General features: G+C 40.8%; 1 protein-coding gene across 1 annotated transcript in view; it reads left to right on the plus strand.

Annotated features, from left to right (window-relative positions):
• Positions 1-11311, plus strand: part of LOC131203156 (dentin sialophosphoprotein-like) — a 68823-nt gene extending 57512 nt beyond the window's left edge. Inside the window, exon 6 of the mRNA XM_058193108.1 lies at positions 10239-11311. Coding sequence (XP_058049091.1) covers positions 10239-11311 — 1073 coding nt within the window. The remainder of the gene's footprint in view (positions 1-10238) is intronic.
• The last annotated feature ends 7585 nt before the right edge of the window (positions 11312-18896 follow it).

An 18896-nucleotide genomic window follows, 5' to 3' on the forward strand; every position in this document is an offset into this window, starting at 1 on the left:
CAGTAGCTATATGAATTTAGTGGTGAGATAATGATGGCTTTGCGGTTGTTCTTTCAGCAACTGGAAATGATTAGAATGTAGAATATGAGCTTGGACTTTCATAAAAGGGTTTTAATTCTTCTTCTGGAATATCTAGATGAAATTAGTTTTCCGGGGAAAAATGATACAAATGTTGAACAGATTTTTGACAGAATTTATGCACAAGGAAAAGATTGTCTCTGTTTCTATCTGAATAGTCTTCCAAAATTTGACCGATAAAAATAAGAACATGATCTGCTCCCTTAAGATAATATGAAATTTAGACCAGAATGGAGTGAGGAAACTGTAATAAAAACAATAACAATGTATAAGTTGGCTCGCTACAGTTTGAAATCCCTGTAAGTTGCTAGAAGACAATTAAGATGTTAGGAAAATTCCTTTTATGCACTGGGAGATAGAGGTAAAAGGAAGAATTTCTGGCAGCACCATGTTAAAAAAGTTATTTACTGGAGATTTTATCCCTCATTTGGACAGCTGGTATTAGGTACATTTCTATTTGGTGGCCTTGGTTCCATTTCATCTTATCATTTTTGCCCTTCTACTTGTTTTGAAACCTAGGATGAAAAGCTAACAGAAAAAGGATGGTGTTAATATTCCTCTCATGTGCTTTTGGGGTTTCTTTCCACAGCTTAATCAGGTTTGGTTGTCCTCTTCTGGTGTGAATGCCTTTTTTTGAACAATTACAGAAGTAAAAATCTGCTCAAGGAGACTAACCACCTAGTCCTTCCTCTACATTAGCACACTTGTTTCTGGATAGCTCACAACCAAGGTATGAAGGCTACAGCTTTTGTTTTTTCTACCATTGCCTCTTCTTCTGTCTTCACTGGGATTCAGTTGCATATTATCTACAGGCTTAATGGTTCCATATGTCCAGTTTGAGCAGCTATGGGAACATTTTATAATCAGCTGTTCGCAAGTGATCCCATAGACAGAAATTATGGAGAAGGCCAACAGCTGAATGATGCTAAACTCCCCATCTTTGCTCTTGAGTAGAAGTGCTAGCCAGATGGATCAATTTTATGACATCAGCTCTGAAAAAAAGATCATTGCTGCATTTGGAGCAATAGAGTCCATCAATTAACACATCCCATGAAGCGACATTTTCTTTTACCAGACCTAAATCGAATGTCCATAAATGTCTAACTTTAGCAGAGAAAAGTATTTCCCACTCTGCCTTCTTCACATTACTACGGACAATTTTATAAGTTGCTGAGATCACCCCCCCCTTTTAATGGGAAAGATTCAATTTTTTTTTTAAAGGCATGATATTTTAACCTCTTGCTCTTATTTGAAAGCTACCTCTGGTCATTTCTCTTACCGTTACAATAATGCTGTCCAAACATATTTGAAATCAATTCTCTTGGCAATTGCCTGTTTCCACCCCACTGCGGAAAACTTAAAACCCAAGTGGTTTGAGAAGAATGTTTCAATAGATACCTTGGTCTGAACCAAGCACAATAATGAACTCTTAAGTACTTTAAAAAAAGAACGTTGAGGTTTTTTACCTTATGATATACTGGACTTTCCCATCTATTTATTCTATATGTTTTTCTTGAAACTTTTTTTCCCCCACCTAAATTGGGATGTCCCATCTCGTGACAGCTAGAAACCTATTATTATGAGTTCTCACCTCTCTGGTGGTTTCACAGTGCCTGGACCTTTATAGCCACTGAAATAGCTTTTTCATGGTACAGAATCATTTGACCATCCTAGAGGAGATGATTAACAACTCATGTGGCTTCTTTGGTCTTGGGTGGCATATCAGCCCAAGGGCTGGTGTTGATAATTAAAGCCTACATGAGTATGTTTGCTGCCATGCCTTTGAAAATAAAAAACCCCAACAACCCTCAGCCAGTTATAGTGGTCATAATAACAACTTCCAGATGTTCCTGGGATCCTGTAAGTTCTTCAAATGTACAGAATGCAGAGAGAATGCAACCTATGTGCGCGAATCAATAAATATGATTCATTTGTCTTAATGGCCACCTTATCAGTGTAAGAAATAATATTGGCTAGGAAGGAATTGTGTATTCATTTCATTGTTTCTTCTCAGGAGGTTTACTGAGACTATTTAAACAAATATGGTGTTCGTAAGATTGCCTGCAGAGACCCTATCGTTATCCAAAGTAAATTCTAATTCCAATATCTGTAAAGTGAGCCCCCCAAAAAGAAGGGGGAGGGAAAAAAAGAACAGGTTAGAGCTCTTGGAACTCAAAGCTGAGTTTAAACTAGCATGGAGATTTGTTCTTTGTACGCCTTATATTGCACAAGCAAGCACTTATGTAATTGCGAAGGCTTTGTGTTAAATATAGCGGCCTTTCCTAACTCCCAGATTTCTGTCTTTTTGCAGAAACCAATATATTTTTAGACTTCTTATGGGTAGTCTACTATTAGCATCTTGCAATGGCCCTGAGCCAATTTTATATGAATGGGAGACCTGTGTTCTACAACTGAAAAGAATAACAGGTAGTTCTCCCCTAGTCAAGCTGTTCAGTTTTAAAACAACTGTCGTTCGATAGAATAGTGCAATGATGGCGAACCTATGGCACGCGTGCCACAGGTGGCATGCGGAGCCATATCTGTGGGCACACAAACGTTGCCCTAGCTCAGTTCCAGCGCACATGTGTGCACCAGCCAGCTGATTTTTGGGTCTTCTGGGCCCCCTGGAAGTTGGGAAATGGGCCTTTTCTGACCTCCGGAGGGCCTCCAAGGGGTGGGAAGGCCGTTTTTGCCCTCCCCAGACTCCTAGAAAGCCTCTGGAGCCTGGGGAGGGCAAAAAATGGATCTACTGGGCCCACCGTGCCATCACGTGCCAAAAGCAGGGGGAGCGCAGAGGGGGGTTGTGTGCGCATGCGTGGGGGGCGGAGCGCATTAAATTATGGGTGTGGCTACACATGCGTGGCACACACACCCTGCACCCCCCCTACTTTTGGCACACAACGGTAAAAAGGTTAGCCATCACTGTAATAATGTCTATTAATCTTCAGAAGTTGTGGGTGTTTCATCCCTGGAAGCTGTCGTGTCCCACTCCTCCGCTGACGGCCGGGTCAGGGAAATCCAAATCAGGCGTGCCTCTGCAGCTCTGCCAAAGTCCTAGCAAAGTTCTCAAGGCAGGCAGGAGACCAGAAAGTGACTTCAGCAAGATATGTTAGACTTTGCCTGACTCAGAGAATGCCAGAAAGCAGATCCTTTATATAGGCCATGGGGTGTGGCTCCATGACTCAGCACTTATCCAGGCCTGCCCCTCCCTTCCTTCTATCGCCGCCGCCTATCAATTCTTCTGAAGCGAGGGTCACTCCAGTCTGCAGCTGTTGGTAATTGACCTTCTTCAGGCTCACATGCTGTGGGGGAGGGGGAGCGGTCTAGTTGCTCCATTTGCCTGGGCATGGAGCCAGAGCTGGGGGCTGGAGGTACTTCTTCCTCCTCAGCCTGTCTGGGCATGGAGCCAGGGCTGGGGCCGGCAGGCATACTAGGACATTCCTCAGCGTTCGGAAGCAGATAAGAAGGCCCCGGTTGCGGTGAAAGCGGGCAAGACACAACAGAAGCTTTCAAGAAGAGACTGGACAGCCATCTGTCAGAAATGGTATTGGGTCTCCTGCTTGAGCAGGGAGTTGGACTAGATGACCTACAAGATCCTTTCCAATTCTGTTATTCTATCCCTACAATCTTGATAGCTTTAAGATGTGTGGACTTCAGCTTCCAGTATTCCCCCGTCAGCCAGATATCTTAAAGCTGTCAATATTGAAAAATACTGCACGAGAAATATAGTTTGACCAAACAGAAAAAACTCTTGTTTGAAACCAGAACTACTAACACCCCCTTGATCTGAGTAATGAGAGGACAAAATTATTCAGCAAAATTTTGGGGGCATAATTCATAGTTCATAATTCTCAGCATCTTCAGTGAAACTTCTTTCTACTCTCCTTTAGCTTCCCTTTTGATAGCTATTCTAACTATTGCCTGATCAAATATTATTAGTCAGCTTATTTTACAAACTAGTGGACTGGATGGGAACAGAAAAACATGGGTTTAGGATGGAGAGATCAATCATGGATCAGTGTTAGATTTTACAACATTATACGTTATACAAAAAAAAAATACTCATCATCAGCCTTCAGAGGAGTCGTACACATATGACATTTGTTGGCTTCAAAGCAGCTTTTGACTCTTTCTAGAGAACCATGGAACAAATTGGAGATCTTATCCATTCATAGGTGTCTGTTGACGTTCCTTATTAAAATGTTGCATGATAATACCTGTATCCAAATTAAATTTGACAACTAAGATCAGTTTTCAGCTGTGGTGTCTTATTTCCAGAGTGTTGGACAAAAGGGTACATTTTAAACCATTTCCTATTTAATTTTTTAAAAATCCATTTTATGGTGGAAAAAGTCACAAAACTGGAGCATCTCCTGCCAGGGCTGGTGGATAGACCTATTATTTCTATATGCAGATTATGAAATCAATCTCTCAATTTAAGCTCTTAGAGTGAGGAGAGCATTAGGTCCAGCTGCCTCCCATTGCTCAGATGATGACCCAGTTGTTAACTATAAATTATATTTCTTTTTTCAAAGAGACCATAAATACAAATAGCAAAACAACAGGAACGTTATTGAATAGGTTAAGGCCTTTGATTAACTTGGAATTATTTTTCGTGCAGCAGCCTTAAGTTCAGCTTTAAAAGAACTGGTAAAAAGCCACAGCTGCCTTATTAAGGTCTTTCCATACAACAGGAGTTGATTATATACCAGCTGAACTAAAAGTGTTGGAAGTTAGACTGCTTCATTTCTTATGGGTGGTCTTTGCTTAATTACTATTAATTTAGTGGCTGAAGAAAGGGGCATACAAATGGTCTTCGCACTTAGGACCATCACAGTTTGCCATGAAGGTTGTCATTTGCAACCTTCCCAACCAGCATTCAGCAAGCAAAGTAAATAGGAAGCTGGCAGGACATCACAAAAAGTTGTGATCAGATGATGTCTTGCTTAACGTCTACATCCAGGACTCCTGGAACTGCCATTGCTAAGCAGGGCGGTCATGTGGGAATTCATTTAATGGCCACTTCACTCAGCAACTGAGTTCCCAGTCTCATGTTAAGCAAGAATTACCGCTATGTGCCTATAAGGACATGGATCCATTAGAAGTTGTTCAATCGAGATTTCTATGGGACATTTTGGGACTCTCTGTGCACCCCAAACACAGTGCAAATTGTTTGCACTGAGGACAGATAGCATTGGTTTATATTATTTTCAAATCAAATGGTCTGACTCTAAAATAAGTAGCACCCTTCCGAGTGAAAATTATTTCATTGTACCTTAAGTCCACCTTGCGGAATTTCACTTACTTGTATCCCCATGGTTAGATAATACTTTCAACTATGTGCCGAGTGGCTGACATTCAAAAAGGCCTTACTTTATCCTAGAGAGACCAAAATAACAATAAGTCCTTATTATATATTGCTGCAGTGCCTTTTTATAGACCTATTCAGGCTATATAAGTATTTCCCCAATTTCAACCTGATATTTAGAGAGGACTGAGGATGACTAACTACTAACTACTCCTACTAACTAATCTGGAGGTGAAGATTTCAGGAAGTAAAGCCAAACTGAGTATCCTGACTATGATGGATTATAAATAGTTTCAGGGGAGGTATTGTTATATTATCATAATGTAATGTAATGGAATGGAATGGAATGGAATGGAATAGAATAGAATAGAATAGAATAGAATAGAATAGAATAGAATAGAATAGAATAGAACAGAATTTTTTTGGGAAGCCAAATATGATTGGACACACAAGGAATTTGTCTTGGTGCATATGCTCTCAGTGTATATAAAATAAAAGATACGTTCATCAGGAATTCTATATATGCTTTGGTATATTATTTTAGCTGTATTTGAATTCCCATATACTTATTTTATTAATAATTTTAAAGTTTTTCTATGGTGATAACATAACAAAAATATTTAAACAATTTATTAAATAAGGAACTGTTTATTTTCCCCAAATATCTCAAATGTGCTACTTCAGGCTTTTCCGAGGGGACAATTTCAGCCTTCTGAGGGGGACAAAATGGCAGCTGCCAGTTCTGTTACTGTACTCCTAGCCTGATATCCTACCCCACCCCATCTAGAATACCTATGCTGTCTATGGAGTTATGGGAAATGCAGTCCCAACATAGGAGAGTAGTAGGTTGGGGAAAAGATATGTTAGATATTAGGAACTCTGGTTCGTAAACAGGAACAGGTTATTTCTACTGGTAACATAAACAACTTGGTATAGTGGTTAAGCTATTGATTAGGCTCAGGGAGATCCATGTTAAAGGCCATCTTCATCTATGAAATGTATTGATGTATTTGGACCAGTGAATCTCTCTCTCTCTCTCTCTCTCTCTCTCTCTCTCTCTCTCTCTCTCTCTCTCCCCACCCCCCAGAAATCTACCTTAAAAATTTGTTGCTATGTGTATCAAAGGAAGAGAGAATTCCATGTAAGTCATTCAGTAAATATAACATTCTTGTAAATATCACAAATAAAACAAAACAAAACCCAGCTGAAAGATATTAGATTAGAAAAGAATATTCTGGTATGCATCTCTAGTGAAGTATTGCGCCAATGTTTATATTTTAGGGATGAATAAGTTTATTGAAATTAAAGAGAAATTCTCACAGTAGAAGTCCAGTAGACTGCAGTTATTTCTGGGATGAAACAATGATAAAATGGAACGTCACTGTTGTATACAGTTCCATCTCCATCAGTCCTCAAAGATTCATTCTATGAAAGACTCTTGGGGCTCAAATAATATTGCTGACTGAATTTAATAAACATTCTACTTCTGAAAGCAGATCAGGCAGAGTGAAATAAATATTGTCAATATTTGTATTATGCAATGAATTTCTTTGTATTAATGCTAAAATGTACTTTGGTTTCTTCATAGGTAACAATATCAAATATGAAGACCCTGCTTCTCCTTATCAGTATTCTTGGATTAGTTGTTGCTTCTCCTGTAAGTGAACTGAACTATAACAAAAATTAACTAATAATGTAGTGATCTACTAGATCAGGGGTCTGCAAACTTGGCTGTTTTAAGACTTGTGGACTTCAACTCCCAGAGTTCCTCCCAGAGCTTTGCTGGCTGAGGAACTCTGGGAGTTGAAGTCCACAAGTCTTAAAAGAGCCAAGTTTACAGACCCCTGTACTAGATGTAGTAGGCTAAGGGTGTCAGACTCACAGTCCAAGGGCCAGATGCGCCACACCCACCCCTGGTTTAGCAAAGGGGGAGAAAAGTTGTGATATGTCACATGACAACAACGTGTTGTCGTGTGTTTGACACCCCTGTATTAGACAGTTTAAATAGCCTGATGATCAACTAGTTAGACCCAGAGCAAACCTGCAAAACGGCTTGTTTAGAAAAAACACTGCAAAATAGAAAAGAAGCTCCAGCAGAATTGATGAAAACCATGTTAATTTATAAAAAGAGTTTCCTAAAAACTCTGCAAGGCAATTAGTTCTAGACCTGAACAAGATTGACATCCTGATTCCCACTTTCTGAGTCACCCAAAATTCACATGCTTGCAATATTGCAATAAGAACGTTTGCTTATGTTCTTTGTAGTTATGGACATGCTGACTAGGACTTCTGGGAATGGTAATGACTACATATCTAAAATTTGGGAAATTGCTATATTGACAACAGATGACTTTGTGGCACATAATAACTGATTAGGTCTCATCCTATGTTTTGCAGACGTTTTTGAAAAAAAAAAACATGAGTACCAACGCAAGACTGGAAATTCAGCTTTTCTTCTTACTTCACTGGCTGTTCCATGCTAGTGATTTAACCATATCATTCAGCAGATGTTAAATAATCTGTCAGTAATTGAGATGGTTTTATGCCACTCCAGTGTTGACTGGTTAATGCTGTTTTCTACCCCTCCCCTAAAAAATGGAGATGGACAACTTGTGGCCCTTCAACATAGGAAGTTCCTCAAACTTTGTGGTGGGGCAGTCTCAGGCAGTTTCAGAGATTACCTTACGGTGAAAATCTGTGACACAGTATTGGAAAGAATAAAGAAATGAGAAGTAAATTACCGGTAGCATTAATAAATCCATCTATCCTACATAGCATTAGTGCTTAGACTTATATACCATTTCATAATGCTTTACAGCCCTCTCTAAGCGGTTTATAGAGTCAGCATGTTGCCCCCAACAATCTGGGTCCTCATTTTACTGACCTCAGAAGGATAGAAGGCCGAGTCAACCTTGAGTCCCGTCAGGATCAAACTCATAGCTGTGGGCAGAGTTAAACCTGCAATGCCAATGCACTTACACAGTTTTCATATTCATTTCATATTGATTTTTTTTTTTTAAATCTTTTCTTTCCTTCTAGCCATCTTGTTATTTGTGTTATTTACCCAAATTACTAGAATTTTAAAATTTCATTTGTATGTTATTATATTTAGTTGTAATTTTGTGTTTTCTAGTTTTTCAAAGTTTTATCTATTTATATCTTACAGTTAAAATTGTCTTTATTGGATTGATTGCAAATTTTGGTGTGTACTATGTACTGGTTTATGATTATAATAAAACTTATTTATTTAAGATAATTTATACCACTGCCCGAGTCACTCTCAATGACTTGGGGCAGCTTACAAAGATAGAAACTTTCAAAGCCAATGTAAAAACAATAAAAAATCAATAACCCCCACCCTCCTGGGGACAACAATGAATCAAATAAGCCAGTTGATGGACTCAATCCCACTCTGGGGTCCCCAGACCCATTGGCAAACCAGGTCTTCAGGGCCTTGCAAAAGATGCTTTATATTTATTCCCATTATGCTATTTCTTTTCACTATGCAATGTGTAAAAAAGAAGTCTAACAAATAATAAGATAAAGAAACTATAATATGAGATAGGAAAAGGAAATGTAACTAAATCTGGTTTATACCAAAAAACATTCTGTATACATAGCTCTCTGTAATTTGACTTGCAGTCATTGCAGATCAACTAGCTTTCTATTCTGTGTAGTGCAGTAGTGGGTTCCACTTACCTTGGCTACTGGTTCGGAACTGTGAGGGTGCACATGTTCTTCCTTCGCTTGCGCATGGCGCTTCTGCGCATGCGGAGAACCTTCTGCGCATTGCCGGGCATCGGTGATGACATCTGGGCGGGTGGTTGGAGCCTCCTGCTGCTACCACTACCGGTTTGTCCGAACCGGTGCGAACCGGTATAAACCCACACTGGTCTAGTGTAATGTGTCAGACATGGCTTTGTGTTCTTTCAAATTGTCTCTTTCTGAGGATCTTATCAACACCATCCAACTTTGACTCCATCAATCTTCTATTTCTTCTCTCTCCATTTTGAGTTTGTTTTTATTCTGATGCTTATTATAGGATGTCAACAATTCTTTAGTCTGGATACAAAGAGAATCACCAGTACAAAACAAATTTGTTTGTGTAGTTATTCTCTTCGTATCTGAACTAAAGAATTATTGACATATGTCCTATGATTCTTTAAGGCAGATTAAATAAAGGGGGTTTTTTGCTCCAAAATCCACGCTTTTGAGTAACGTGTCTCTAAATATGTTCACATGCTAATATTCCATGCTTCTTCATGACAGATCCAGAGGAGTGATGTACTTAGAAGAGGCCCCAGGGACAATCTGAATTCTACTAATGTAGATCAAAAAATATTAGTTAATCCTGCCCATAAGAATGAGCAGAAGCAAAATAGAGATGGTGATCACCAGGAAGGAGGAATATTGCTCCACCTCAAGAAACAGCACATTACAGCTGGAAAAGTCTCTACAGGTGATGCTATCAGAGGGCATCAAAATGCAAAGGAGAAGCAGCTGCTTCAGGACAGCATAGGAGGACTTGCACAAACCACAAGTAACAGCCAGTATAATACACAGGAGAATCTTGGTCAATACCTTAAAAGCTCTCAGGTGGATCTTCTCAAAAAGACCAGCCATGTGGAAGAAAATTACATTGAGGATAAGAGAGAGAACAATGCAGTTCTAGGTCCAGCATCCACAACCGGAAGCCCCAACGTTCATGAGACAGATTCCTTTGCTGAAAAACAACATAGCGAGGGATCCCATACCAGGAATGGTCTTAAGTCAAGAAAAGATGTCGATGTGCTCTCTAATGATAATTACAGTTTTGACAGCTTCAATTTATATGATGAGGGCATGCAAGGAGATGACCCCGGATATGCCGATGACTCTGATTCCAGTGAGAGCAATTCCAACCAGCAACCTGGGGCACCAAGTAGCTCAAGCGATTCAAATGAGGAATCAGAACAATCAAGCAACTCAGCAAATCCCGGAAGCCCAGATGGTTCCAATGGGGCCCAAGACTCCAGCGACCCTAGTGATTCCAGTGACTCCAGTGACTCAAGCAGCTCCAGTGACTCCAGTGACTCAAGCAGCTCCAGTGACTCCAGTGACTCAAGCAGCTCCAGTGACTCCAGTGACTCAAGCAGCTCCAGTGATTCCAGCGACTCAAGCAGCTCCAGTGACTCCAGTGATTCCAGCAGCTCCAGTGATTCCAGCAGCTCCAGTGATTCCAGTGATTCAAGCAGCTCCAGTGAATCAAACAGTTCCAGTGACTCCAGTGATTCAAGCAGCTCCAGTGACTCCAGTGATTCAAGCAGTTCCAGTGACTCCAGTGACTCCAAAAGCTCTAGTGATTCCAGTGACTCAAGCAGCTCCAGTGCCTCTAGTGACTCAAGCAGCTCCAGTGACTCCAGTGACTCCAAAAGTTCTAGTGATTCAAGTGACTCAAGCAGCTCCAGTGACTCCAGTGACTCCAAAAGTTCTAGTAGTTCCAGTGATTCAAGCAGCTCCAGTGACTCCAGTGATTCAAGCAGCTCCAGTGACTCCAGTGATTCCAAAAGTTCTAGTGATTCTAGTGACTCAAGCAGCTCCAGTGCCTCTAGTGATTCAAGCAGCTCCAGTGACTCCAGTGATTCGAGCAGCTCCAGTGCCTCTAGTGAGTCAAGCAGCTCCAGTGACTCCAGTGATTCTGGAGATTCTAACAGTGATTCTAGTGACTCTTCTAGCAGCTCCAGTAGCTCCAGCGATTCCAGCGATTCCAACAGCTCCAGTGATTCAAATGATTCCAGTGACTCTAGTGATTCTGGTGATACTTCTGAGTCCAGTAGCTCTAGTGATTCCAATAGCTCCAGTGCTTCTGATGCCTCGGATGATTCTAATGGCAATAGCAGCTCCAGTGATTCTGGCAATTCTAGTAATTCCAGCGGTTCGAAATAAACTATTTGAGAGGCAAAAGAGTAGGAAAAAGCTGCACGTATGAATATAATAAGTCAAAATGGTAGCATTGTTGGCAAAAGTGTGAATAATACATTTCACACTCATTTTGATAATGGCTTCACTGTATTAGGCAGGGAAGTTCAATGAAGTAACAAATTCTTAAACCTTTTTATGCAACACTTGGTGTCTATTTTGGCTGCCCCATTGACCTCACTAGTGCAAAAAAAAAAAAAAACTATCCATGAAATGAAATATTCATAATTACAATAAAATTCAGAGTTCTAAAAAAACCACAACCCTACTACAAACCCTAAACAATTTTCAAATTTCTCCAGTAATAAAACAAAGAACATTTGCAACTGGTTCCAAACTGTTTTTGACCCAAGGGTGCACTTTGAATTAATAACAGTATTCTTTTTCTAGACATCCGTTTGGAAACTAGAGTTCTACATGTGTACAGATGTGAATACAGCTCCTCATGATTCTTTGAGGAGTGTCACAATATTTAAGGTGGTCTAAAACCAATTGCTTGTTCACCCTTTGCACTCCCTGTCACAATGTGCATTCATATATATATATATATATATTTTGATATCTGACTTGGCATAATATGTGACTCCAGCCAGCCTTTGGGATGCATGGCTTCAACAACTGTATGAACACAAATGTAGCACAATGTGTAGATTTGACAATTATAAATATAGGATGCGCTGTCCTAAATACAGAAAGAAAATTGCTTTCAACTGGATCAAGCATTCCAGATCTATAGGGACACATAGTTAAGCATTTAAAAAAATGTTACGGACAGAAGGTGATGTACGATCAAAATTGAAAATGGTGGGGCCAACTTTACTCATCTGGTATTCTACAGTTGTCTCTAAACTACAATTGCTAAACTTCTCAGCTCTCCAGCTAGGAATTCTGATAAATGCAGTCCTAACTTGTGCAGAGGGCATTTGGTTGAGGAAGGCTAGAGTAAATAAACCTTTCCTTCTTGGTTCTCTGTGATTTTTCCCTCTCTTTTTTTGACATTTGTTTTCTTTTCTAATTTGGGGGATTGTGGCTTCTTATTATAGAACTAGGGTGTGGAATCTTGACAGCACCACAAAGCTAGTGTGTCAAGGTTCTTTAAAGCTCAGGCTACACTGTAAACGTGCTGGCAGAACTGGGTACAAAACAGTGGTGAAATTAATTTTTATTTTATTACCGGTTCTGTGGGGGTGGCTTGGTGGGGGTGGTATGACTTGGTGGGCGTGGCAGGGGAAGAATACTGCAAAATTCCCATTCCCTCCCCACTCCTGGGGGAAGGATATTGCAAAATCTCCATTCCTACCCCACCCTGGGGCCAGCCGGATTTTTGCTGGTTCTCTGAACTACTCAAAATTTCCATTAGCGGTTCTCCAGAACCTGTCAGAACCTGCTGAATTTCACCCCTGGTCCAACATTTCTTCCAACTTGCTTGAGAAGTATTATAGCAATATTATTAATAATAAAGCAATATGCTATTAAATATTGGACACACTATAGACCAGGGCAGTGATGGAATTCAAGTAATTTAACAACCGGTTCTCTGCCCTAATGATTTCTTCCAACAACAGTTTGCCAAACAGCTCAGAAAGTTAACAACCGGTTCTCCCGAAGTGGTGCAAACTGGCTGAATCCCACCACTGAACCAGAGGTGTCAAACTTGATTTCATTGAGGGCCACTTCAGGGTTGTGTTTGACTTCGGGAGGGAGTGGGGGGGGCATGGCCAGCTCGACAGCACTGATCGAGGGTCTGTTTTCGGCCACAACGGCCTCCTGCAGCCCTCTGCCAGCGAAAACAGAGCCCGGGTGGGCCATGTGTGGCCTCTCCAAGCTCCATTTTTGTTGGCAGAGGACTGCAGGAGGCCATCGTGGCCAAAAACAGACCCTCGATGAGTGAAGTTGAGACATTTTCACTGGCAAAGGCTGGTCCTTCGCTGTTTCCAGGGAGGGCCCACAGGCCAGATCTAAGTACCCCGTGGGCTGAATTCGGCCCGCGGGCCTTGAGTTTAACATCCTGTTATAGACTATAAGTAGTAACCAGCTATCTTAAGTCCCTGCTAATCATTGCATTACACGTAGTCCTTGAATTACAATCATTCATTTATTGACTGCTTAAAGTTACAACAGTATTGAACAAAGTGGTTTACAACTGGCTCCTTGCACTTATGACCATCACAGCATCCCTGTGGCCATGTTATCAAAATTTGGGCATTTGACAATTGGCACGTATGACATTGGATGGTTCCAGCATGCCAGTTTCCAACCAGCAAAGTCAACAAGGGAATCCAGATTTGCTTAATGACTTTGCAACTCACTTAATGACTACGGTGATTCACTTGACCAGTGTGGCATAAAAGGATGCAAAATTGGGTGAAGCTCACTTAATGACTGCCTCGCTTAATGACATCAATTCTAATCCTAATTCTCATTGTAAATTGAGGGCTACTTATACAGTGAAATCCCGGCTAAGGTGAAACACAAGCTGATCTATACTGAAACACTATAAACGTCAAAACAAATCAAAAGCTACACACTGAAAGGATACTTGACTAGAAAAATGACCCAGGACACAGATAAGTTGACTCTGTAATATGTCACAGAGTGGAGGCAAAATTCCTTTTTTAAAAAAGGGGAATTAAAAGAGGGCATGATGAAGGATTTCCAAATTACAAACTTCTGCAAAATCATGAAGAAAAGACATTTCTGTGTCTGTTCCCAGTACAGAACATCCAATGGAAATGCTTAGTGGAAAAGAAATACCAGTAATTTTATCATCTGGTGCACAATTCTTTTACTCTAGAAATCTTTAAATGGGGATCAGAAGTCCACTCATTATTACGGTGGTTCTCAACCTTTATAGTGCTGCGACCCCTTTAATACAATTCCCCATGATGTGGCGACCCCTTTAATACAATTCCCCACGATGTGGCGACCCTCAACCGTAAAATTATATTCGTTTTGAATTTATCGCGCCTGAAGCCATATTGGCCAGCGATCTGAACTGTTGCGACTGCCTTGAGGACGGAGGCATTAAAGCGGAGACTCTACTCCTATTAAGTTTATCGTGCCTGAAGCCAGATTAGGCTAGCGATTGGGAGTGATTGCAGCTGACTTGAGAGGGAGACATCAGAGCAAAGGTTTCTTTTCATTCATTGAAGATTTCAGCTTCAATCGCAATATTACAAGAGCAAAAAATAGATTCAAGCTAAATGTCAACCGCTTCAAACTTGATTGCAGAAAATATGACTTCTGTAACAGAGTTGTTAATGCTTGGAACTCATTACCTGACTCCATAGTCTCTACTCAAAATCCCAAAATCTTCAACCAAAAACTGTCTACTGTTGACCTCACCCCATTCCTAAGAGGACTATAAGGGGCGTGCATAAGAACACAAAAGTGCCTACCGTTCCTGTCCTATTGTTCCCTTCATTTCTCTCTTTTTTAATTGATCACACCTGAAGCCGAATTCGGCTAGCGATTTGAAGAGCCTGCAGCTGGCTTGTGAAGTCAACCATTGGAGCGCGATTCTTCAACTCACAAGTATACTTCCCATATTTCCGATGGTCTTAGGCGACCCCTGGCAAATTGTCATTCGACCCCCAACTGGGTCCCAACCCACAGGTTGAGAACCGCTGCATTATTAGCATGGTAAGAAAATAAAACCTTTAACCTGATAGGAAATACATCAACTACCAACCATCCATAATATACTGTATCACCAAATACCATCAATACTGCAAACTTGGGGATATTACAGTGTTGATTTGCCAGAGATTTTGAGCCAATTCTCATTGAAGGATGTTAAATTGGATTTTGCAGAGGGAATTGCAATCTCACACATCTGGAGGGCACTAAATTAGAGAAGGCTGATCTTGTACAGAAGAATGAAATTTGAACGTTAACTCCTTATCTTTCCTGTCCTAAAATTCACACTTAAATGTTTACCTTCAAGCTAACCAGAATTTCTACATTTTCAGCTTGGAATGCAGTTACATGCAGAGTACATGAACATATTCTGCAGGAGCTAAAAATGGTCTGATTTCTGGGAATGCCACCAGTGGCACAATGGTTTGGCAACTTTTGAGAGTCCAGAGATATTTTTGCACCATCTGATCTTAACTATTATTGGAAACATCCAAGCTGGATTTTTGTCTGGGTTTTTCTCTTAACTATTAGCTTTGCTGTATATTTCACTCAGGGGTGAAATCCTACGAGTTTGGACTGGTTTGGGTGAACCGCTAGGGATTATGGGCATCAGTTCGCTGAACCTGTAGTAATTACCCCTTCTTGACCCCACCCATGCCCGGCCAGTTGCCACTCACCTCTTCCAGCCGCTCGATATTCCACAGAATTCAATGTTAAATGCAGCAGAGAGAATGCTAACTTTTCTCCCTCCATTCAGAATGGAGCTGCTGCAGCCTGTCCCTTTAAGGTAGTCCCCAGGAGGGAGGGGCCAGGAGGGAACCATAAAGGGAGCAGCAACTCTGTTCTGAATGGAGGGAGAAAAGTTAGCATTCTCTCTGCCACAGAATTCAATGTTAAATGCAGGAGAGAGAATGCTAACTTTTCTCCCTCCATTCACAACTGAGCTGCTGCAGCCTATCTCTTTAAGGTAGTCCCCAGGAGGGAGGGGGCTAGGAGGGAACCATAAAGTTGTAAATGGAGGGAGAAAAGTTAGCATTCTCTCTGACACAGAATTCATTGTTAAATGCAGCAGAGAGAATGCTAACTTTCTCCCTCCATTTACAACGGAGCTGCTGCAGCTTGTCCCTTTTAAGGTAGTCCCCAGGAGAGAGGGGACAGGGGGGGAGCAGCTGGAATGGAGCCCTTTTTGTGAAAGGCAGGAAAATGGGGAAATTTTCTGCCTGTCATCCATTCCTCAATCTCAGCACAGACTGAGGGAAGGATGGTAGGCAGGAATATTCCCCTCCCCATTTTCCTACCATTCGCGACAAGGAGTGGATGGGAGGTGAGGGGCCAGTGAGGAGCCCCTCGATGGGAGTGATGTCAAGTTGGCCACGCTCACCCAGTCACATGACCTCCCCCCAAACAAGCCACGCCCACAGAACAGGTAGGGGATTTCACTCCATAATCCATCCCTTCTCAGTCCCAAGGTTTTTGTTAAGATTAAGCAATTAATTTAAACAAAACTGGTTCGGAAGCATATGAAGACAATGAGCCTAAAAGTAGATACATTAGGGCTGCAGATCTTCACCAATGCAATGTTGGTTATAATTTTTGGGAGATGTAGTCCAGTAAGATCTGGAGATCCCCAGACGCCAAGTTTTTTATTTTTGTGTTATAAGAGTACATTTATTATTTAAATTCAGCAAAGTCAATGAGACTATTTCATTTCAGTAACTGTGGCCATGACTAGTTTATTTCCTTATAGACTATAAGGCGCGTGAACTAGTTTGTTTCATTGTAAAATGTAGTAAGTTCAAGAAGTCACTATAGTTCCTGCAAAATGGATAAGTTACTTCCACATTTTTATTAATATTATCTTTACTGGGGAATCCTTTATGGAATTGTAACTTTTAACATAGGTTTGTTACAAGAAAGTTTCACTAGATGTAAGTAAAACTCAATGCAATAAACTTGCTTATTTGCCAATATTTTTGAAGTATCTGAATTTAGCAGCTAAGATCCCAAAGGCAACAAAATATTAGCTCATGATGCTTGCAAAATACCGCCGCCTTGAAAATTCATAAATGCAAAACATTGGATAAGGTAGTGAAATGGGATTTCATTTGAGCTCCTATTGCCACTGCTAAATTAAAGCCATCCTATGGTTTGCAGAAAACTATACTCCTATGAAATTGGCTGTTCTTGATGCTCACTTTGTCTCTATCACCTCAGGCATTGCTAGTCACCTGATTTTCCTCCAAGGTAATGAGTGACAAAACCTAGACAATTTAAAATGTTTCAAAGCTGCCCCTGTACGGTGTCAGAATCTGGGGAAACTCTACGTAAACACAAGTACAACAACAGATTAAACTGTTTCAGCCTTGTTGAATGAGGAAGAGATGAAGAAAACAAAATAACAGAGTTGGAAGGGACCTTGGAGATCTTCTAATCCAATCCCTTACTCAAGCAGGAAACCCTAAACCGTTTCAGATGAATGGTTGTCCAATCTTTTCTTAAAAACCTCTAGTGTTGGAGCATCCACAACTTCTGAAAGCAAGTCATTCTACTGATTAATTGTTCTACTTGTCAGGAAATTCCTTCTTAGTTCTAGGTTGCTTCCCTCCTTGATTAGTTTTATCCATTGCTGCTTGTTCTTCCTTGAGGAGTTTTGGAAAATAGGTTGACTCCCCCTTCTTTTTGGCAACCGCTTAGATATTGGAACATTGCTATCATGTCACCCCTAGTCCTTCTTTTCATTAAGCTAGACATACCCAGTTCCTGCAACTGTTCTTCATATGTTTTAGCCTCCAGTCCCCTAATCATCTTCGTTTCTCTTCTCTGCACTCTTTCTAGAGTCTCAACATCTTTTTTACATTGTGCCAACCAAAACTGGGTGGAATATTTCAAGTGCGGTCTTATAAGGTACAAAGAAAGAGCTTTCAAGTGGACAAAGGTCCTAAAACAACACAGTTACAATCATCTGGGCATTTGTCGAAGCGATAAACTTTGTTCAATGTTCTAAACAACAAAACAACAACAACATAAATTTGAACTTGAATCTTCATTTAAAGTGTGCTGAGCTGGCATCATATGACAATGTCAACTTTTGATTTGGTTGGATATTTTTGCCCTGGAGCTTCATTTGAAATCCAAACTGAGCTTCAGGCCTTCTTTGTAATTAAACTTCGCCACAAGAACATAAGGAGCTTTGAAGTTAATGCCTTGGCAAACCCAAGTGGTTTAGCTTTATATTACTGTTAACACTACCATGGCAAGGACAGCTTGGCAGAGGATTCTGTACAGAAATCAGGCCATGGGCTTGTGTGCATTGTAATGAGCAACCCTTACCCAGCTTATAAAATCCATCAAATAAGCTTTGAAACTATGGGGAAACTCCACTGCAAATTATCTTGAGGAAACAACCACACTTTAACCTAAACTAAGAGATTAATATTTTGGTGGGAAAGATAAGAAATGATGCCTTCTTTGCAAATAATTGGCAACCAAAAATGAATAAGGAAGAAATTCTCAAGTGACAGCAGTGGTGGGTTGCTATCAGTTCGCCCCGGATTGGGAGAACTGGTAGCAGCAGCTGCGGGAGGCTCCGCCCATCTGCCTGGATGTCTCTAGCATGTGCAGAAGCTTCTGCGCAGGCACAGAAGTGTTGTGTGTGCACGCGCACACGGGCGTGTCCATGAGTGAAACGGTAGCGACAGGATTTGAAACCCACTACTGAGTGACAAGATGCACACATCCTCCCTTAGGTCATAGATCATGCATGTGAAATGGATGTTTAGGCTTCTGAAAAGAGGACCCTTTAGTCTCTGATATCCTCTACTGGACCCCAACATTCTGAATCGGCAACAAAGGGATTCTGGTAGAATGTGTGGATAAGTAATTTGATTCTAGAATAGTTGCCAGTATTTGAAAT

Source organism: Ahaetulla prasina, chromosome 8 (genome assembly GCF_028640845.1).
Source record: "Ahaetulla prasina isolate Xishuangbanna chromosome 8, ASM2864084v1, whole genome shotgun sequence".
Classification (NCBI taxonomy): domain Eukaryota; kingdom Metazoa; phylum Chordata; class Lepidosauria; order Squamata; family Colubridae; genus Ahaetulla; species Ahaetulla prasina.